Consider the following 23,443-nt stretch of genomic DNA (forward strand, 5'->3'; position numbering starts at 1 on the left):
AAAAAAAAAAAAAAAAAAAAAAAAAAAAAAAAAAAAAAAAAGGAGATGGGAAGGCATTTTAACCTTTGTTTCTCATCATTTTATCAATTTTGATCTGCAACAAACTAAAATAATTTTCCACAAATAATCTGCTTTGTTTGTGCCAGCAACAGGTAAGCAATCTCCCAGTCATTATCTTGGCCCACAAGATTTTCTATCTTATTTTTTCCCCATGTCCTTTTGAGGAGGAAAGGAACAGCTGAGTGGGCACCTGGCAGTCAGCTCAGGTCAACCCACCATAGCCAGCTTGGACAAAAGACAACAGAGCTGAGCACAAGAGTTGATGTGTATCATTCAGCACTTTTTTTCTTTTAAGTCCCATCGATCATGGTATGCATATGGATTTTGGCAAGAAAAGAAAAAAGTCATCAGTTCATTACCCTCACACTCTAAGAATATCAATGTATAGATCAAGACTCGAACTACTGTGATGAGCATGAGAAAGAGAGAGAGCAAGCAGTCTTCCAACAGCAATGCCTTCTTGTCATTGAATACTGGAACTGAGTCAATGTGGAACAAAAACATTCATTTGTCCTATTGAGCTGATTTGATTTTTTTCACTTTTTATCACCTTTCATTCTCATTTTTCTTCTCACACATAACCATTTTATTTTACTCATTTTCTATACACATTTGAGAAAATAGTTGTTAGCAGCACACATTTTCACATAAAGCTAAATGTCAAATTCATTAAATATTTCATGCTGGCACAAGTTGTGTATGCCCTTAACTAACCATGGAAAAACAGCAATACAATGTGATTTCTTTGGCAATTTTAAAAAAGAAAAGAAAATCAGCATTTGTTTGCAGATATTAAATAGCTAGAAATGGGGTGCTGGGTAAACTTGACCAACTGTATTATTTGTTAATCTAGTTGTGATTAGTTTAACAAGCGTGCAAGATATTAACGAGTCTGTACAATTACTATTCTCCTGAGCTATGCTATGTCTTTTTTCATTGATTTCAACAGATTTTGTGAGGGTTTTGAAAGACTTTCTGGTATTCCATCATTTCACTTCAGCAATTCTGAACCTAGCCTCCCTAAAGAGATACAAAAGAAGAATGTACAAGCTGGCTGAATTTTAGTCATGAAATGTAGTGAGAAAGAGGAGGGTCTGAATACCATTTTTATACTTATTGTATTTCTGAAAGGTTCTGCCATTTCTATGTGTAAATTCTTTAAAGCACAGAAGAATAGTAGTTCAAGAACCCAACTCAAAAGGTTCTTCAAGGCAAGGAAAGGAAAACTTCACAAAGATTGCTTAGGAAAAAGAAAAGTAGAAAGAAGTCTACAGAATGAAAATCTCAGTGCTTTTAAGCACCAAAAAAATAAATTGATCAAAAAGCTCACTAAGTCAACAAATCCAATCTTAAATTACATTTGTATAGGTTCTGATTAATAATTGCATCTTATAATTATTTCATAAATTCTTCAAATTATGGTTTCAGACATCAGTAGCATTTAGAACAGGAGTTCCACTGTCCTGAATCTATTCCAGATAGCAGTGCATTACCATATATCACTTTCTTTAGATCATTATGTAAAAATCCAATGATAGACGACAGTAATTTTCCTTGATCCTAAATGTGAGGAGTTCAAAAGTATTTCTAGGCTCCTTCTTGCAGAGTGATCCAATTTTTTATTAAGACTTGCACAGAAAACAGCCTTAAGCCACAAAAAGCCAGGTAGATTTCTTAGCATGGTGATGTGTTTCTCACAAAAGCTCTTATGACTTATCATAAAGTAGTGTGGGGAGGGCGAGGGTGGGGGGAATGGGGGACGGACACAGTCATATTTTAATTCTTGTCCTTTTTTTGTATACAGCACAAACTTTCATCATACATACTTTTAGCAAACAATGGACATGAAGTTACATTTTTCTTTCTTCAGAAAAGGAAAGCAATCTTCGAATGGCAGGGAAAAGGCTGTTGAATTCAGCATGTTTCTCTGCTCCACTTATCACTAAAATATTAAATGGTAACAAAATACCAACACGATTCATTGTAACCTAGTGTTAAAAGTACAGAACAAGAAAAGAAGAAAATGAGCTAGCAAACTACAGAAGGCAAATGCCTCTTCATGTTTAAAGAATGCAGGAAATATCTGCGCCTTGCTTCAGCCAGTTTGGCCACTCTAGTATCTTGGTTTGAAAAACAGTAAATCAAATACTATCACATATTCAAATATCATTTTCCATGAAATAAAAAAAATAAACAACAACAAGGCTGATTATCATTTTGTAAACATCCCACATAGATTTTCATTGCAATATTCTCAAGTACTTCAATACATCTTAATGTCAATGAAAATGTCATTTAGACTCAGTGTGAAAATGCAAAGCATAGTTCTCAAACAAAAATAAGCACTGACCAACAAAAAAAACAGTGAAGAATTCTTCTCTAGATCCTTTACAAGTAATAAGTGTTTAATCTACTTCAAGAAATTATTGGATTGTGCATTAGGAGAAAGCCTATCTGCAAGGATAGCTGAACATGGGAAAACCTGTTGAGTGAAATCTTCACTGAAAGTTTCTAATTGGACAGACAATCATCTGCCAGAGAACATTTAGGCCTATATTTTCAGCCTGTGCTTTGCATTCCCACGTGGACCCAAGAAGAAAAGCTACCAGTGAAGGATAAATTAGGAATACAGCCTAATGTTGTAGACCGTATTTATCATCCAGGACACGTAAACAAACAGGTAAAATGTTAAGGGTACAAAAAGGTTCAAAAAATGCATCTCAGTATGCTAGTCCTGACTCACAACAGGAAAATACTGTTGAAAGCTTTCCCCTCTGTGAAAAATAGTCAAATGCATTTCAGCATTCATCTTCGCACCAGTCATGCCAAAAGTCTAGTAATCTTTGATGATTATCTAAATATTCCAAAGTATTTTATTTAAAATACGTAACCTCTCATGACACTGAGAAAAACTGATATTGCATGTATTCACTGTTTGTCTCACATAAACATTGCCACAAAGACTTTAGCAGATGATTTCAGGAGTAATTTAAGGAGGTGATTAAAACACTGTCTTTGTCATATGCGCATTAAGTAGGTATGACAATTAATTGTCATCAGTGTATTAGCAACTCCTCAAGAGACAAGCTCTGTTGCACTCTTTATACATAAAAAAAAACTGGTTTGTCTGTTATAAGATTAATAGATAACCACAAATTATATTCCTTTGTGTTGTTAGTCATAAAAGACAAATACGATACTCCTTTCGTGAGCTGCCCTTGCCAACTATTTACAAGAACATCCCAATGGATTCTGACCCTGACTCTCTGCTTTCAGAACTGCAGTCAGAGCCTGCCCACAAAATCCTAAAATGGACTGTCTGAGTCTTACTCTTCCTCTGTTGCAAACACAGCCCCAGCACTTTTGCATACTGAGGCAATGCAAACTGCAGGAAAATAAGAGGATACCCAAGACTGGTTTGTGAAAGTATCAGCCAGAACATGTGCACTGACATTCAAAAAAATATATCTCTGCCAAAGTCACAATCATGGTATTCTGGGATACCTCCCCCACTCTCCCACTGCTCCCAGGCACGTACATGAAAGCTCACTGGTCAAAAGGCTGGGGTACAGGACAGGGTGTGAACTCCAGCAGCAGCTGAAAGCATCTTTCTTTTTTTTTTTTTTGTCTAGCTTGACTTCAGGACAACAATCCTCATGGGGTTCCTATCTAACATTTATTGGCATTAACATGAAGATGCACTGCCATTGACACCATTCATAGCACTACTTACAGAGCTGCCAAGTCCAGATGAGCACTTGAGAGAAATTTGTCTTGTGCTGGAGGGCAGTTTCCCCTGCTTTGCTTTCTCTTTCCTGACCTCTCTTCCACACTGCCCTCCTCCAAATACACACATCTGTTCTTGTCTCTCATTTCTCTACAGTCCTGCTGGCAGCATAGGAAGCAGCATACCTGCATCTTGCTGCGTAGTTCCTCTTCCCACAGCTCTGCTCTCATCTGCCCTCTCCATTGCCTCTGACACGTGAGCCAAAGCAAGGCGCCAAGCCACAAGTGATGGGATGCATCAGTGAACTCCCTGGCAAGGTACTTTACATACTGGGAAATGAAAAATGGAGTAGAAGAGCATTGCGCTGAGGAGTTGAAAGAGTTGAGGGGAGGTTAGAAGTGATTGGCAGGGGCATGTCCCAAATAGGGAATCCCTCTGCTTCAAGACCAGTGACTGTGTTTGTTCCAACACACTCACTGGCAGCAGTGCTACTATCATCAGGCTCATGAGGCTATTTTTAGAGAAACCGAATACAGAGAAACCCAACAAAAATCCTCACCTTTTGTTTTCTGAAATAAAGCTAAAACTAATAGATCATTGCTAAAATACCTTTCCCTAGCATTACTGATATTTCTTGTTCTTGCTAAAATTGGGAGTGCTAGTCCATTCAGATTTGCTCTGTCAAGAGCCAAATAGAAAGCAAGTGCTTTTGGCTCAAGATCTTCGGGCATAGTGATGACTCTGTGAAAAAGAGTTCCTGTCAGAAGGGACGAGTACACCACTTTTTTTGTCTCATAAGGCAATATTTAGAAAATCTTCATCTTGTCAGTATATCACAAGCCTCAAGTACAAGCATCAACAAATAAGCAGCTGGTCCTCTGCAGAATTCATCCTGCAGGAACAACAGACTCATTGAAGCAGTGATGCTGCTGCTTATCCACAATCTTCCTTTGAAAGACTAATAAAAAAAAAAGTCATTGCATCATGCCATTGGTAAAATAAGTCAATTACATTTTTCTCTCAGGAAGTGTTCCAGAATTCCAGCAACATTTAGGAAGTCAGGATGTCCCACAAGATTTTAAGGTTTTCTGTTTCCAAGTACTCATACAATGATGTAGGTTCAGGGTTTTAGCTGGTGTCCTACTGCTGAAGAAGCTGGACTGGAATCTTCCAAATATCCTGTCTCAATATTTCACACAAGATATCCAGCAAATAGTCTCATGGCCAGACCAGCCAGTGAAGGAAACCTTTATCTTCTAATAGTTTAGCATAAGAAGATGTGTGCACAAAGAAAAGAACATTCTTACCTATAGCAACCTGGTGGAAAGAAAAACAAGTAGTGGAGACAAAAGACAAAATAAAGCTCCATCGCTCCATTCTGACCTGTGAAGGAAACTACCTAATCTATATTTGAAACGTGATTGATGACAGCTGTCTGCTAGTGGCATGGCATAGCAGTGGAGTGAAGGAATCTCTTTGCTGTCTCACAGTCATGCAAAGAGGAACTATAGTGGCACTAGATATATACTATAAGCTGGAAATGTAAGATACCAATACATCATTTAGCCAGGGGAGCGCATTTGCTGCAGGACTCTCTTATGTTAACAGAAAAAGAACAGACCTTTCACATATGAACAAGATTGGAAAAACACAGGCACAATGAGAGTAGTGTAAGCACCTTCAGAGATTTCTTGACTCATCCATTAACATGTATCAGCACATTACTGACCATACCTACAGAGCTCACACTGATGTTCCTCTGTAAAAACAAGAACTCCTGCATCAGTCTGCTGGTGGTTTCCCCAGCCTGGATAGTGATTTAAATTTATAGAAAAATACTGTGAATTCTAAAAAAATTGAGTAATGATTCACTGCTTCAGTTAAATGATGATTTCTCAATTTTTCTGGGCAATGGGAATAGAACTGGATTATACATCATCTGATAATGGTCAGAAATCTTTTAAGAAGCACATCTGTTGGGCTATTTTTAGTTCACTGGAGATACACTATTTGTATATACTAAGGTTCTGTACAGGTTAGTGCTAAATTCCTGTACACAGTAAGTGAGTCTTAGTTAAATGAATGAAGGCATTACTGTGCTTTGAACACAGGAGAGAGAATACATATAAGCTAGATATTACAAAATGACTCTGTGCAAAAAAGACATTTCACAAGCAAGAAGCAGTTGCTGTTTGAAATGCACTTCTTCAGCACAGACATTTTCATTTTCTCTTATTCTAGATTCTTCATAATGTACGCAGTTTTCATTTCTACTTTTGGTGTGTGAAGTTGCACTGGTGAAGATGCTGCAATCAGAGTGCTCACGGAACAATTATTAGAAAGTAACTGAGTCAGAGAGCTCAGGTAAGCAAAAGTAAGTCGTGGTGCCTCCAAAATCATTATCCTGCACCTGGCAGCAAATCACAAGCAGAACATATGAACAGTGCTACCAGTTGGGCATACAGAGCTCCAGGTCAACACTAGGCTGATTCTGGCTGCACAAAGCTGGCTTCAGAGCTATGTTATACAATTTAGGATATCATAGATAAGGGGACTGGTACAACAAATAAATTATGTGAGACTTTTCTTGTCTCATGCTCAACTTCTATTCTGAGTATAGAAACACAGTTGCAATTTGAACTATGATAAAATTTCATAGCCACATAAGGATGGTATCTGCTAATATGCAATGGTTTCTAGAATCTAATAGTGCTTTGCAATGTTGTCATACTTCATCACTGACACACAGCCACATGCATTTGGATATCAAACTTAAGAAGGAGACAGCTGTGTCCCCTTAGTCAGTTTTGCTCCAAATCAAGCTTCCTTTAAGAAAAGCATGCCTGTACAATGTAATAGTAGGTGAATATGACCTCATTCTGTACTCAGAGCTGGTAGTAACAAATGAAATCATCACTAATAATGCCAGGCTCAGAATAGTAATTTACAGTTTCTGGCAGAGATGCACTAGGAATGACTGTATAACCCCTCACGACCCCAAAGCCCAGGCAATTTGAGAATGAATCCACCAGGAAAGAATGGTGTCCTCTAAATCCTTCTAGTGAGGAGGTACCCAAAGCCATTTGGGCTAAAGTTCAAAATACAAACAACTCATCAACTCTTTCATTTGTTCTATCTTAGAATATAACTCGGCAGAGTCAATACAGATGTGCCCATATTAGAGAGTGTATCCCAAAGAGTTATTCTGCTCATCCTGAACCAGGCACCTTCTGAAAGTTCTCCAGGCTACAACAACCATATGTGACTATATTTCCTCTGACCATAGCAGGTCCTATCAGTCAAATTTTTCTGCATTTCATTAGAATACCTACCTATATTTAGATGATTTATGTTCAAAATAAGTCACACCCAAACAGCATAACTCAGTTGCTCCCTCACATTTATCTAATACCTATTGTGGGGTCCTAGGGCATTTTATCTCACATTAAGCTGCTTCTCTAGGAAGACAGAGGTGTCCCTTTGGCCCATTAGCATACATGCCTATCCTATGTAAATGTTTCAGTTGCCTTACTGCCCATTAAATGGCAACAGATATTTATTTTCAGAAAACAGAATCAACAAATAATGCTTGTTGGCGATGAGAAATCCAAGTTATGTGTCAGCATATCATTGTAAACGAGTAATGAACTCTTCTTCTCAAAGAAGATAATTATTATGGTGGCTCTGGGATCACAAAGAGGTAGTTCTGGTGTTGTTTATTTGCCTATCACAAATGTTGCTACTCAAGGCCTCTCTTAAAACCCCTATCAGCAGTCCTAACATTTAAGTAAACAGTGATGGATTTGAGTTAACCCAGAGGAACGTCTCTGAAATGTGAGCCACTTCCTACATATCACCTGGGAGTTTCTGCAGTACCATCTCTTTTGTCATTCTTTCTTTGATTTTTTTCCACCTTCATAACTAGATACTTTTTTTTTTAAAAAAATGAAATACTAAATGTCAAAGTATTAAAAACGTTGGACAATCTGTCAGTGCGTATTTGCTATTTTCAAATCATGCCAATACTATTATATGACAGCACTGAGTAACAGAGGAATAATGCAAGTAGCCTTTAACAATGTATTGATGAATCTTAAGAATCTCGGTGGTGCAAGTGCAAAAGTGGTGCAAAATCCAAAATCCTCATCCAGTAAAGTCACTAGCATGCTGTTTCTTTCTCCTCAGAAAGAAAAGATGAGTCAGTCCTGCTGAGATATGAACATATGGCTATAACAAATCTAGATACTCAAAGCCTGATGCTTGAAACACTGTGATGATTCTGTAGGATAGTGATGCCAAAATAACTTGCATTGCTTAATAAGAAGATGATTTTTGAGATGTTAACTTCTGTTACTCCTTAGTAGTTAAATTCTTTACTGTCTATACAAATTTTGATAACTAATTTTGATTCTATCTCACTACTGGCTTTCATTTTCACCTCTCAAACCAAGATTTAACCAAACCAAAATTTGTACTGCAACTTCAAAATCTTAATCTTGTATTTGGAAACACCTGACTAACACATATTGATACATGTATTTAGCATATTGCTCAAAACCTGTCAGTAATAACATTTATAATAGTAAGGGAATTTTTTTTTAGCAGTTAAAGATGAAATCTGAATTCTTGGTTTCAGCATTCTCAGACCAAGAAAATATCCCCTAAAACATGTTTCATTAACACTGTAAGAGAATCATCATGGTTCACTTTTTAAACATCAATTTATTTAAATAATCTGAATTGATATTTAACTGTAAAAGCAGCCTAGAAAAAAAGTATCAAAAACAAAACAAAAAAACACTGGACCATGGAACAAAAAGAATTGAGTATATGATGGTTTTTGTTCTCATCTGCTGTTTGATCTCATTGAGTTAACTGGTGAGAACTGAATGGCAGGTTATTTTTAAAGTCAGTGGGTTCACCTTAAAGCACATTTCCATCTCTAATATTTTCTGGTTTTTGTTGTTGTTTTGTTTTTCTTCTTTCTTCCAGGTACTTTTTTACTTTTAATTCATGGGGACAACAAAGTTCTGAGACTTTAAAGTGAAGAATCTCATGTTGCTTGTACTGGAGCAGTAAAACCCTATCTCTGGTTTAAATCATGAGAGTAAGACTTATATCAAAATATATATGCACTCTTATGTCTGAAGCTGATATAGTTGATACACTAGCTAGATAAATCCATAGACATGACAAAAGCTAACCCAAAAGCTACCCAATTACAACAGGTATTATGTATCTTTCTTCCAAAAGCAAACTCCATCACTTCAGGTAGCACCAATTTTCCAGACCTGCACAAGGGAATTTTCAGCCCCAAAGACTATTAATCGATTACTTTTGTACAACGTTGCAAAAATAGCACTGGTATTCTTCACTGAAATTATTACTCTGTTCTAACTTCTCCAGCTGCTAACAATTCTACTGCTATCCTTGACTTAGACTTACAGAGCATCATAGTGCTCTGTTCATTTCCTATTCCTCACAGTATAGATGGCATTACAGTAATACTTTACTTTTCATCTTATATTGGCTATTGTTCAATCTTTTCTTATTGCTTCTACTATAAGAAAGCTGTTGCCCAATCTTTTACTTCCTTTTTATTATTAATTTGACCTTTCTGAATCCTTACTTCTTCCAGTTCGAAGGCAACTCAAAATCAATATGATTTTGTGATGCAAGCAGCACATGGTCACTATCCTGCCTTCACTTCTTGGGAACAAATCAATGTTTTTGTACATCACAGCTTTCCATACTAATGTCTTCTTACACTGAGCTACTAAAAATGTCTTGTTAGTGCAGAAAGATATTAAGTTGTCTAGCCCACAGCTGCACTTCATGACATTAAACACATTTTCATATATATTCTTGAAAAGAAAGGACAGGAATGAGATTTCTCATTCTACTCATTATGTCTTTATAATAGTTTGCTTTTTGTATAGGTTTCTGATATTAAATGGCAGAAAAAGCAGAAACTGGAACAGTTTGTAACATTATGCAGCCAGTTTAATTTTATACTGAATAGTTAACACTGAAGAGTTTTTCCAACAGCCATTAAGAGGTGATCCAATCCTGCTATCCACACAGACTCAGTTCCAAATGCAGGTGTCCAGTTCCTCTTGAGGTGTCTCAGGTGTAATGGAAAAATCCCACAGAAGGACCTGTGGAAGACTTGTGCCCATCTGGAGAAGCAGCTGGGGACTATCAAATGGCTCTATATTCATCTAATGGGAAACTCAATTGAGCCTTCAGTGTCTGCAGAGATGTGGAAGTAATGCTAGTTTCCTCTAGTTGTAGAGTGCAGAGATAACCTTATTTCATAAGTGATGTGATCGATGTATAAAGACAGGCTGTTTTTCTCCATCCTAATTGTTTTAGCACTGATTGCAATACATGTGATCTGCTTTCAATAGCAAGTCTTAGATTGCTCTAAACAAGTTAATTATATTTCACAACACCTTTGTGCAGTAGACAAATATTAATATTTCCATTTCGCAGTCAGAGAAGAAAGGAGGAAAAGAAAGGGTAAGTGACTTGGTGAAAATTAAACAATAACTCAGTGGCAGAACCAGAAAAACTCCAGACTTTCAATCACAGCTTGAATCCCCCACAGACCACTAACACAAAATGTAAGGATGATAATAATAGCATGATTTTAGGGTTTCAAACTGAGAGAGCTACCTTTGTTTGCAAAAAGACACTGAGCTTGTACCAAAACTTCAGTGTTCCAAAAGGTCAACGCTGGAGCCATAAATGATGGATCAAGATTGAACTCAATTTTCTGCCTACTACCATCATCACCTTGGAAAAAACATTCAACCATCACTCTGCAAGACATTCACGCTTGGAGATAATTTCTGAGCATATTGGAAAGGGTCACATCTATCCTCTTCTAGGAAGAAGCAGTATTTTAAGCTGATAATTAGAAGAAAAAAAAATGATATTCCTGTAATATCCAGATGTTTCGGTTAGAATGAGGGATGCTTAAAAATATATATGGAAAGACTTTGTAAGCCAACTTAAATATGGACAACAAGACTGTGTAATGAACAGCAAGATGAGGGTGGGAGATGAAGGAGGAGAAGAACAATTACAAGAGTTAGAGTCTCTGTATGCTGCTCTAAATGCAGTCTTATATTTCAAAATGTTTAGATGTTAAATGTTTTAAATTTGTGTGACATATGAAACCAAAAATCTGATCTACTAATTACTGTGAGGATTGCATTGTCTAAATTGCACCAAACAGGAGAAGCAAAAATCAATGACAGGCAAATTAAATGCCCTATGATAGTATAAATCCAAGCTGATTCTACCGGTAAGACAAATAGGAGGATTTGTCTTACCAGTAGAAAAAAGCAGGATTTTTTTTCTTTTCTTTTTTTTTTCCCACCTCAAATGTGAGGATACACACTATGAGATCCTGTATCCCTACTGAGTGTCCAGCTCTGTGAAAAAATGCATTTCTTCTGCAAGAGCCTACTCACATACTCAATGTGTATGAACACATGTACATTCTGTCGTGAGATTCTAGGACAATGTTCATATTGGAATTTTGCAATGACCTTTGCAATGACATTTGATAATGAATGGAGTTATATAGTGCCTAGGGTAGGAGGGAACTTCCTTAAGGGAACCTGAACCTTAGATACTCCCAGGTTCATGAAATAATTTGTTTATCTAGAAAATACACTCATCAGTTAGAGGGACAGCAGAAGTAATTTCTGTAGCCATGACAAGTGAAGATGCTACACAATAGGATAAAAGTATATACAGTTCAATCACCACCATGCCTTATTTATTCCAGTCTAACAGTCCAGAAGTCAGTCCAATTAGCTGTCTGTAACACATGAGCTCTTATGTTAAGTCCATTCCTTTAAACTTGTTCCATCCACAGAGTATTTCTATGATATATTAATCTTCACTGATGTGAAGTGAGAATAACAAGTTTATGTGAGATGAAGTCTACCAGCAAACTCTATTTATCTAAATATATAAAATGCAGTCACCATTAAAGAGTTTGAGCATTAATTCCTTTCAGTGTATATCATCCTGACCTGGAATAAAAAAAACAGTACTATCATCAGTCTCAAGCCAATCATATCTCCACAACAAGGGCTGTGGGCTTTAGAAATGTTTCCAGAATACATAGACAGATAGACAATCCAGCAAATTTTGCCTTGAGTGAACTGACCTAAACATCTTTGAGAAGCCATAGCTCTCACTATCATCTTCAGAACATTAGCTTGCTTGCCAGAAACATTGGTTGAAATATTTGAAGTAGCGTTAGCACAAGTCAGCACAATTTATGCTAGACAGAAATGTGGAAACTGCATGTTCTCTGTCTGACTAGAACAGAGCACTATCACACAAAACACACTGCAATGAGCCTACTACTGGAGTGTGAACATTCACTGGACACAAATTCTGCTTTTAATACTAAGTACTCTTTGTATCCTTTCACTGACAGATTTTTAAATGTTGATCTAAGAAAGTAGTATCCAAAACATGACATCCTTCTAACTTTGTACCTGCAGAGAAGAGACCATATATGCAACATCAAACTACTCCTGTATTGACTGGACCCTAGACAATTTTTCCTTATCAATTTGTGTTTTTCTATTCAACTGATTTTTATCTATTTCCTGAGTCCCACAGAGAATTAGAAATTAACGTTTCTTGTTTCCTTCCTGGCTATGCATTAACGACCTTGCTGCTTGGCTAATGAAGTCTTATACACTGAAGGAAAATAACAGGTAGGATTCTGCAGTCCTTACCGGCCTGACAGAGGGGGAACCTGCTGGGTTTGAGGTCCTTAACCTGTTAGAATACTGTGTGGTTCTGGACACATCAGTAAATTGTGACCAACCACCTGTTGGATCCATATGCTATAAAGCTGTTTGCCAAGCAGAGGGACTGCACACAGAATACCAGCAGTACATCTCCTTGTGCGCACTGTCAAGGGATGGGAGGGAAGGGCTTCTTGCAGTAAAAAGCATTTTACAATGCATAAAATGGAGTAAAATTAAGCTGCAGAAAACACATTCAAAAAGGCACCTGGGAAGAGCAAGTTTTCACTACATCTGATTTTGACCACAGAATAGGGAATATGCTCCTATGGAAATAAGCACGTGTTAGTGTTACTGCTGGCTGTGAATCTGAGGGTGGAGGAGGCTGATGTGTTGACTTCAGCTTTCACCTAATTAAAGATGTAGTAAGGCTTAAACTAAAGCTTAATTGTGTATCCTATGCAAACAGCACACCAGATCTGCTCGGCAGAAAGATGTCTATTCTGCTATATTTCTTCTACACCAAGAGAAAATGTTTCTAATGGTTCTTTTTTAGACATTAGGACACAGAGAGTGACAGACAAATTGACCACTAAAACCAGACCTGCAGAATAAAGCTGAATACATAAAATCCATGCTATCACTTCATACTTCCTGCAAGCACTGCTACACAGCAACTAGCCGCCAGCAGCTCTACTGCAAACCTCAGCATATGGCTCCAAGTTGCTTTGCTCCTGTATCAATGCACAGAAATATGACACACCAATATATACATTGCCAGTAGGATTTTTTCAGTTATTTCTTCTGCAGGATGCACATGAACTTCTTCCCGTGCCCAGGCAAAAAAAAAAAAAAAGAAAAAAAGAAAAAAAAAAAAAAAAGGTTTATTTTAAAACACAACTTAGATCATTTTTTTGAAAACCACTGCACTGGCGTAAATCTCCTGCCACCATCACACAAGCACTCCCCAAGACAGACTCCAAGGCTAAGTACAGAGTTAATCAAACTATCTGCTTGGGCTGAGCAATTGTTTATAGGACAGTGTAAAAAGTCAAAAGGTCCCTTTGGGCTCCATTATTTAATGTGTGTTTTTATACTGTCCGCATTATGGGTTATATTGCAGCAGCATTTTGCTCGAGTTGCTTGCCAGCATTTACTATAGAGGAGCCCTTAGCAAGCTGTCACATCTGTGTCCACTCCTGTACCACCCATTTAGCAGAGACAATGATGACCAGAAACAACAAAGGAGTGACAGATAAAACAAACAATGCTCTGAGCCAGAGATCACAGCCATCCCAGGCAAGTTTGCCATGGAAATATTCAAGAAAAAGGAGGGAAGGAAAGGGAGACATCAAATACAGGACTAAAAAACTTACACCCAGATGAGGTTTTAACCACGTACCCACACAACCCCACATCTTTGGAGCAATTTCTAACGCTCTGGTAGGGCTGAGCAAGGAAGAACGAACAGAGCACATGGGAGGCAGACAAGCATCCAGCGTCTCCTCCCATTTGGAGTCAAATAGTCTCCTGCGAGTCACGAGACAGAAGGAATAATACTAATAATTGTTATTATTGTAATAATGATAGTAATAGAGATTCACCAACCTTGAGGATCCCAGTTCACCTGTTTTCTTGGAGTCTCGATTGGAAATTTCATCGCTTCCTTTTTACACAGGGAGAAAAAAGAATTAAATAAATTTCCCGACCTTCCTGTCTCAATGCTGCAGTCAAACAAATTAATTTCAAATTATAGGGAGTCTGCGCTGTTTGACTGAGGGAAACTGGTGGTTGCCAAGGCAAGAGATACACAAATAAATCAAAGAAAGTGGGGAGGGCTGGGGAGGGGCGGGAAAGGGAGCAGGGCGGTGGGGTTTGCAGAGGGAGGTGAGGAGGGGTGCGGACACCCCAGCAGAGAGGGGGAGTGGAGATAAGGTAAGGGCCGCAGGGGCCGGGGCTGGGCAGCGTGTGCTGCTGAGTCTTGGGCTCGCCCGATCCCTCGCGGATGCTGGGGCGGCACGGTCCCCGCTGCAGCCCACCTCAGGGGCTCGGGGCTGGGCAGCCCTCAGGAAGCGAGCCAAGCCCACCCCCAGGGACACCTCCCACACGTACACACCCCAAAGCTGAGCCCACGTCAGCTCGGCCGCAGCACTAGGAGAGTAACAGGTCAGCCAGCGGGGGCGAGCCGCAGCGGCATGGCTGGGGGAAGGCTGGGCACCCTCGGCTGGGTGTAGCAGCAGCCTGGCTAGCTGAGGAGAGCCGAAGCAGGAAGGAGAGGAGGAGGAGGAGGAGGAGGAGGAAGCCACCCTATAGCTTTGAAGGGAATTCACCGAGTCCCTCTCCTCACTGCCTTAAAAAGGGAGTGGGAAGAGGCTGCGAATCCCTTTGTGAGGAGGCGGCGGCGGCGCCGCGTGCCCCGGGAGGGGAGGGGAGGCTTCCTCCGATACTTACTGGGTCCTCGGCCCCGCAGGAGGATGCAGGCTGCTTTGGCAGAGTTGGCAGCCGCAGCCACGCTCGGCTAGCTATTAGCAGCAGCACATGGCAGGAGCACGGTGGCAGCCAGAGACTCCGCAGCACCGGGGGAGGGGAAGGGCAGGGATGCTCAAAGCCGGCAGCCCAGCCTAAAAAGAGCACCTCGACCAACCAGGGGCTCCCTGTGCCCTGCCTGGTCCGCTGGGGGGACACGGATAGACACCTGGCGTTCAGGCAGGGCTGAAAGATGTGGTCAGGGGTGGGGGTAGGAGGGCTGGAAGGAGGCTCAGGGGTATCAGTGACCTTCCCAGCCCCCAGGCACTTTGGAAAAAGTGGAGGACGCTGGGGTGTCCCTTGTGCCTTTATCAGACATGTACTACTTGCGCAATCTGCAGTTATCCTCTTCTCCCTCCTGCTCCTGTTTTCCTCAAATACAAATTAGGCTGCTGACAGTTTACACCAGACGTGCTTTCAGTTCGAGTTACAATGTATGCCTCAGCTTCCCTCCTTTAGCCAGGAAAACAAAACCCCAGCCCATCTGCAGGGCTGAAGGAAGAGTGTGAAAGGTTAACCCTGCCCTGCCTCCGGTTTTTCAAACTGTGAAAAGCACATAAATCACTGGGAATGGTTTGGTGGGAAATATCCACATGTTTACATGGGTCATGTGTCAGAGACTCACATTAGAATCAGACTGAGGTCTATAGCCAAAAAAGCCTTCTGAATTTCCAGGAATCAAGTTCAGATTATAAACTTGCTCCTTAAGACAACTTCTTTTCCTGCACTTTTTGCCCCTAACTTCTTTTCACCCAATTGCACTGTCTTGTTTTCCTATCTGTTACTCAGATGTTAGTTAAACCTGTATGAAAAAAAGAGAGAAATCTTACCCAGGTGAAAAATTGGGCTGTCTGAAGTGTGTGGTTCTCCTTGGGAAACTCTCATTGTGAAGATTTGCATGCTCTTTACACTTCCAGATTCAGAAGGTAAATAACACAGACTCCTGCACACACTCTTTGTTCAACCTTACCCAGGAAGAGAAAACCAGTATTTGTGAATCCATCACCTTAATTTGGCAGTGGCATGAAAGTCCTTTAAAGCAGTATGTACTTTGGAGGTACTATATGAAATAGTAGTGCAAGTTTTCCTTGGGGGGAGGTGCTGGGTGTCTTTTCTTTTCTTAATCTGAGCACCCCCGTGGCTCTTGTTTTGTTCTGTACAGGAGGAGGCGGGAGAGGCTGTTTCAAGGGAGAACATGGTAAGAATTATAATGAGCCTGCTCAGTCAGATTTGAATTTGAGATGATTGCAATGACACCAGAAGAACAAGGTATTTCCTTTGTAAGTATCCTACGATACATTCTGAAGAGGCTTTGGGATTCCTGTTGACGTTACTTCTGCAAACTGAATGGAAAAAATTGAGAGTAGGCTTTGCTAATTGTGCAGCATGATTGCTTGAGTCATGACTGAAAATCTTTTTGCTATTCTAGTAACCTATAAAGACTTTGGAGACTTCTGAACACCTTATTCTAAAGGACTTCTAATGCTCTCTCTCTCTCCGAATGTATAATATATGTATACACACATGAATACATAAAATCTATGCATGTGTATAACATTTCTTCAGTATTCCAGTTTCCAGGTTATTATTATCTTCCTTTTATATTACTGGTAAAACTTACATATAGACAAATATTACTTAGTTGTGATTAGGAGCTCCGTCACTCTAACGCAAGCAATACTTTTGTCTTTTTGCCATAACTACTAACAGTTAACTGATGAGTAGTTATTATGCTGCAATCATCTGTTCACTGAGAACTCACCCAAATTCAACAAATTCAAACTGGCTTCTGAAAGGCCAACAGCATTTAATATTTGCTAACATAAGCACGAAATGAACCTATAGTCTAGAGATGAAATCTTCAGGCAATTTCATTACCAAGCATTTGCAAATAAACAGATCCTGTCTTTCACTGTCTAAAGAAGAGTAATTTTAATGTGGCCTTAAGAACCTTACATTATTAAGCTGACTTTAGACAAACATCATATTTGTTTGACTTATGGTATCATTAAAACACTAAGTTCATAATAACGAAACAATATTATATTCCTGTCTTTGTAACCACCCAATGTTCCCACATTCCCACTCAAAACTATCTGTAAGCTTTACAGTAATTTTTGTCTCGGCTCCAGCTATACAGCTTAAAAATCTTGCTGTAAATTGATTGTGATCTGTCAGGTACAGAAATACATGATATCATACAATTGTTTTGCAATTTTTTACCATGTTATGATCATGGAAACCTTGCTCGATTATTTCAATACCTGAGACCTGTAGTTTTATCTAGTTGGCCAATTTACTCCCAAAGTAACTCATTTAAAATCAATGGGGTTACTCCAGAGATGGATTTGGCACAATGAGCGCATCTTTCACTGACAGCACAGCTGTTGCATAGAAACGTAACTATTATCTTATGCAAATAAAAGGCCTTTCACCCCTCAGTGATGTCGAATTCTCATGATAGGCAGAACTGGTGCCTTGAAGCTATAGTATTTCAAGCTGTTACTCTGTCAACTTTTATAAGCCAAGTGGATTCAGTAATGTTTAATATTTAAACAGGAGACCACCAAGAAAAAAAAAAAATAAAGCATAATCAATCTACTTTAGTACTTGCATAACATTTTTCAGGTCTTGACTTTTTAACAGTAATTTAGCAAATCAGTCTGCCTAAATTCTTCAGATCTTACATCCTCAGAGTTGGTGTTAGCTGAGATCAGCATCTTGTAGGGATTGACTTGCGACCATCAAAACACAACCAACAAGATGCTATTTATTACACACAATCTCACTGACAGAAGAATAAAATGCTAAGTTCCATTTTATTGTTCAATAATATGGCATGAGTGACTTAAAAGCTGTTCCGGTGTAACTGAAAGAAGGCCACAGCAGAAAAGAATAATAAATATATCTTATACCTAGTAAATGCAGTAAGTAGGAAGTAGAAAATGCATCAGTGGTAGATTGAAATCATCTGTAACTTTTATGTTAAATTTCTTGAACATACTGAAGGAATACAATATGGTTAGGTGGAAATTCTTTTGCAGTCTTTGCATCATCACTTCACAATATGCACACGTGCATGTAACTATTCAGTTTATGGTTGCTAGAAATGTGCTATTTCTGATTTTGAAGATTGTTCTTTGTTTAGTTTATTGCCACGGACTGCTCTTTTTTACCCTAAGACTAAGAAATCCAAAGTATAAATCCAGTGAAGGGCATTCTGTTCTTTATGTTCTGTCTTCAGTAGTATGAATTTGGACAAGACCCAGTGAAGAAAAATTTTATAGCTTTTTTACTTCCTAGGAAGCCTTGTGTGTAGGAAGACTTATAAAGCCTTCTCTATGGAGTAAACTGAATAATTTTCTTCTGATGGTTTTCAGAAGATTTAGTGTGTCTGGGAATTAAAAAGTTAACTAATAATCAGGATTACCTCATCTTGTGCAAGGAAAACAAACTTGCTATTGCCTTTTACTGCTTGGTGTTTCTTAGAAATCATTAAGCCTCGATTTTCATTCATGCAGAGATAAACCCATAGAAATGCAAGTCTTTTATTTATTAACGAAATCACTGAATCTGAGGCTTTGTAATAGCCTTTTCCAGAACAGGATCTGCACAGTGTTTAAGTTACCACAGACAATCTACGAATTCCTTTAGCCAGTGACACTAAACAGAATACACTATGGATCCTATCTCTCACATCCTAACGCACCATTCATATTCCCAGCCTCATTGTAAGCATCCATCCCCTAAATGCCAGAACTGAAGAGAGGGTGCCTGCTTTGCATTTTGTAATTATCTACTTCATCCTCAGTTCTTTCCTGGTAATATTTTTTCATTAGCCAGACTCGAGCTTTCAGACACCTGTTACGCCAGTCCCTTTATTGTGCTAGCAAGGACTGAAGTGGCATAGTTAGCTCACATTTTTATTCTATCTTTAAAATTACAGTCCATGCACATTATTACTGTAATAATATAATGTAGCATTTTGTTCAGAAAGGTCTGTCATGTAAAACAAGTATTAAACTCAAGCTCTATAGTACTGAATCTCTGATGGAACCCACTTACATCTGTTTCATATTAGTTTAATTTGACTTCAGTACAATTACTCCTGAATCACAGTCATGGGAGAATTACAATCTGGCCCTTAGTTTTTTTCCATGATGTCTGCAAAGAATCCTCATAAGATCAAAGTCTGATATTTAACAAAAATAGAAAGCTTGATTAATAAAAACAAGCCACCAAATTCATTTTAGAGCAGTAGCAGTACTGTTTTCTTTCCTCTTGTCATTTGTTAAAGATTTATTACTAGATAGCTACATGAAGCTTTACCTTAGCAGGTCGATAACTTTTCTCTATATTAAACAGGAAATTTGAGGGTTGGCTTTCAGAGATACCTGTGTTTCTTTGTCAGTCACATCACTAGCAGAGTCGTGCGAGGACGGGCGCAGTGTGCAGAAGCGCGCCCGGCCCGCTGGTGGCTTCAGGACCCTGGACAGTTGAAGACGGCCACAGGCAGGGGCTGCGGGGAAGCGCCGATTCCGCAGTCTCGGCCCCAGCCTCCCTGCTGCATGAGCGCCTGGCCCCAGGCACTGCTTTCCCACGTCCCAGGCGAGAGTCTGGCCTGCCAAGGCGATGCAGAGCCAATGCAGCGACAATGCAGGCTTTCTAAAGCAGTGTAGCAGCAGATTGAAAGAAGAACGGTGGATAAATGAGTGGATGTGTTCAATGCATTACAGAAATATATTAAATCACATCTGCATATAAAATCATCCAAGGAGTCATCAACAATTGCACTACTGAAGAACAGCAAGAGAAACAAATGTGATTTTATGTATATGATTGTTGTCCCAATATTTCTTTAATGTCTTCAGATTGAATAAATATACTTACAAAGATTTGTACTTAGAACACGTAAGGATCTTGGGCAAGACTTCAGATTATTTTCCTTACTGCAGTGTAATCTATTTCCTACCTAATCTGCAGGACTAGTAAACTAAGTCAACTACTTGCATATCCTGTACTCAGATTTGCCTTCTAGCATACATGACATGCAAACTTATCAGACAGTAGGGCAAGTTTAGGGGCCACACACACGAAGGAAGTCAATGCTAGTCTCAGAAGCAATGCCTTACCACACTTTGTAATGAAAAATTTCATCATTTCTTAGAATCAAGCATGCCAGTAAATGCAGCTGTTCCTTTCAGTGTTCTTCATTGTATCATCACAGAAGAATCCTCACAGCAGCCTATTAAATGTGGGTATTAATGCAAGTATAGAATACATGAAGCAAGGAGGAACAGTCTGCACAGACACTATTAACTGTGACCAGTCCTCCTACAGTTTTCAGTCATGTCTTTTTCTTATCTACTCTGAACAGCAAGGGAAGAAAGATGATATACTGAGCATTTAAAGAGCTGACTACAACACCTGCAGTAATCATCATCACTTTGACATTACTCAGTAGAGCTTTACAACTTCCTAAATTAGGTAACTTATTTACCACTCATGTAGTAAGAAGCTGTTCCAAAAATGTGAAGGTGATGGTATTTATCATGGAGCTGTGGAACAGGGAATGAAATAAGGCTTCAATTTCAGTTGCACTACTAGATCTTTCCTCTAGCTTCTTCCAACTTCGTAGCTGAGTGCAGACACCTTTCAGCCAAGCCACACAGATGCAGAACTTTCACTGTCAGTACTTCAGCCATTGTTCGAAAGGTAACACTCTGAATTGCATAGGTCTTTACCTGCACACAACTAGCCACATCAGCACTGGACCTCTTTGAGAAAAAGACCTTGAAATAGTATGGTATTTCCAAGCAAAACCAAATCAGTACATTAATATTCTGTTTTAAGAAGAGCAGGGGCTATGTTCTGAGTGTAAATTAAAAATTACTAATACTTATTACAGGAGCAGTGCCAGGCATTATAATGATGAGCAGAAAAATGTCTCATGATGGAAAAATCTTAATATAGCAAGGAAAAAAGAGCTATTCCCACATTTCTGAAGATACAGTAGATGAATCCCAGTTTGAATATATACACAAATCATACACATGCACATATATATAGCCATATAAGAAGTAGAAATACAAACCCATGGGTAGAATCTTCTGGACTTGGGGAAAAAAAAAAGGAAATAATGAAATGACTGAATTCATCCCATCATCTTCCACAACAACTACCCTGATTATCATACTCTCCATTTCATTAACTGTTTTGCAGTATATTATTAGATAAGATATAGTGGGATTACAAGTTTAGATGTAACATGGCAAGAGACTGCAGTGTTATTCACACGTGGCATACTTTCATCGAAGTGAGAAGCTCAGTGTTAGTCCATAGGCAGTGGCTTCTCACAGTTAGCAGATCTGCTACAGCCTACAGACCAGCAGGTAACATGCATTTCATTTTACTACCCATGAAAAGAAGTGTCACCCTACATAATTATAGTAAGCTTCTGGACTATATGTAGTCTGGGAATATAAATGTAAATATAAGGTTATGTGAATTGGGAATTGTACTGTGATAACAAGTCTTCATGCTGAAGAATAGAAAAAATAATGTGCATAAGCTTCCTAAGCTAACAATTGCAGGTTCTCTACAAGCTGCCTCCTTTGTATATTTACATTCTGAGTGCAGATATTATTTAAGTATTTTACAGAGCATTTCAGGAATGCCTCCCTGCTGCTCTAAAACAGCTGCAGTTACTGTTGTATGTAACATGTAAAAGTCTTAGGATCTTCTGTTCAAAATGAACAACAAAAAACACTTTTTTTACATCTTCATGCTGTATTTTTATATAAAGATCCCATTTAGTAATCTTCCTTACTATACAAACAAGACATGGATAATCTGTAGCCCAGAAATTTAATATGCTTAAAAGATAGATCAAAATTACTTGTACGACAAAACACATGTACAAATCAGATATGCATTTCCTTTTACTCTCCACTTTTTTTTCAGTTTCACAAGGCTAACTATTAAGGCACTAAGGCACTCCTCAGCCCTCATTTAGAACACTTCTTTGAAATTCTAGAGAGTATTGGGGATTGGTGACTGTTTCAGTATTGCATTGTCAACCAATGTGTTCAAAAGTGCCAAGTGCTTTTCCATCCACAGATGAAGAAACCTCGAAAAAAACAGCTTGCAGACAGTGCTAGGTATTCACTCCAGGAAAAAAAAAATGCGCCTTTAAATTATTTCCAGTTCACCAGCAAAGAACTCAGGAATATGAAGCAATCATTCCTGCCCAGGTTCCAAAAGTTTTTTAGGCAACCAACACCAAATGAATCAACAGCAGTTAGGCACCTAAAAATCTTGCATATCTTCTTTTTAACATATAACACCAAATCCCTCAGTACCCTAACCATGGTAATAGAATAAAGGAAGTAAAGAATTTAGCACCAAAATAAGTTGCAAGCATTTTGAGTAAAGGAAGACAATGGAACAAATGAAGGTTCTGTCATCATCATAACTAATTATCTACACAAACAGTGGTAATAATTTACTCAATTGAAGAGTTCAGAAGTAATGTAGAAGTGTATATTTATGGCACAAGTTTTCTGCATGCCAAGTGAGAAATCAGTGCAGCTACAGTTATATAGATCTTGACAAAAATTTGATGCTAACATTAGATGCTGCTAAATATATAAACAGGCATGGAAGTTTGCCATTACATGTCCTTGTTAGATAGATCAATACCTTTCCTTTGTCAATGCTTGTACTTGATATTTCAAGGAGAATCATAATACAGCTAATTCTATTCTCTTTTGCATCTTCCAGCTGAGCTATCTCTAGCAAAAAAGGATCATGAAAATCTTCTTACAGATGAGATTACTGGTGTACAGAATGGTCTAGCATCTCATTTAGTTTCATGAAGATCTTGAATAGAGTGAAAAATGGAAATGAGATTTTTCAAAGCCAAACACTTAGCCAGGAAAAATCATGATTTTACGATGTAAGAACCCAGACTGATAAACTGAAAAATACTGTTAAAAAAAAAAAAAACAGTGCAAGAATCAAAACATACGCACATCAGCTACTATCATTCTACTTGTTAAAAATATACCTCTACTAGCAGCTCATTCCATATAAAATATTCTATGCATAAAACCATCCTCCTTCTTAATTATCACAAATATTAATAAATTATGCACATTGGCTTCTTGGGTTATAAATCAGCAGTTCATATTAGTTTCTGGCAATATAACATCATCCTTTAATTATGATTAATAGCTCATTCTTGATTTTGTAACAATCCAGAAAGAACATATTATGAAAGCCCTTCAACTTTTCATTTTATTTAATCACAGAAATCCATACCTGTTAATGTATTGTAGTATGTCAA

At 38.5% G+C, this 23,443-nt stretch overlaps 1 protein-coding gene across 1 annotated transcript in view; it reads right to left on the bottom strand.

Moving 5' to 3' along the window:
• The window catches only part of KCNK10 (potassium two pore domain channel subfamily K member 10), a 55,784-nt gene extending 41,554 nt beyond the window's left edge, over positions 1-14,230 (bottom strand). The window contains exon 1 of the mRNA XM_042814498.1: positions 14,179-14,230. Coding sequence (XP_042670432.1) covers positions 14,179-14,230 — 52 coding nt within the window. The remainder of the gene's footprint in view (positions 1-14,178) is intronic.
• Between the last annotated feature and the right edge of the window lie 9,213 nt (positions 14,231-23,443).

Source organism: Centrocercus urophasianus, unplaced genomic scaffold, assembly GCF_019232065.1.
Source record: "Centrocercus urophasianus isolate 14NV4802_14NV808 unplaced genomic scaffold, USGS_Curo_1.0 seq_14, whole genome shotgun sequence".
Lineage (NCBI taxonomy): Eukaryota > Metazoa > Chordata > Aves > Galliformes > Phasianidae > Centrocercus > Centrocercus urophasianus.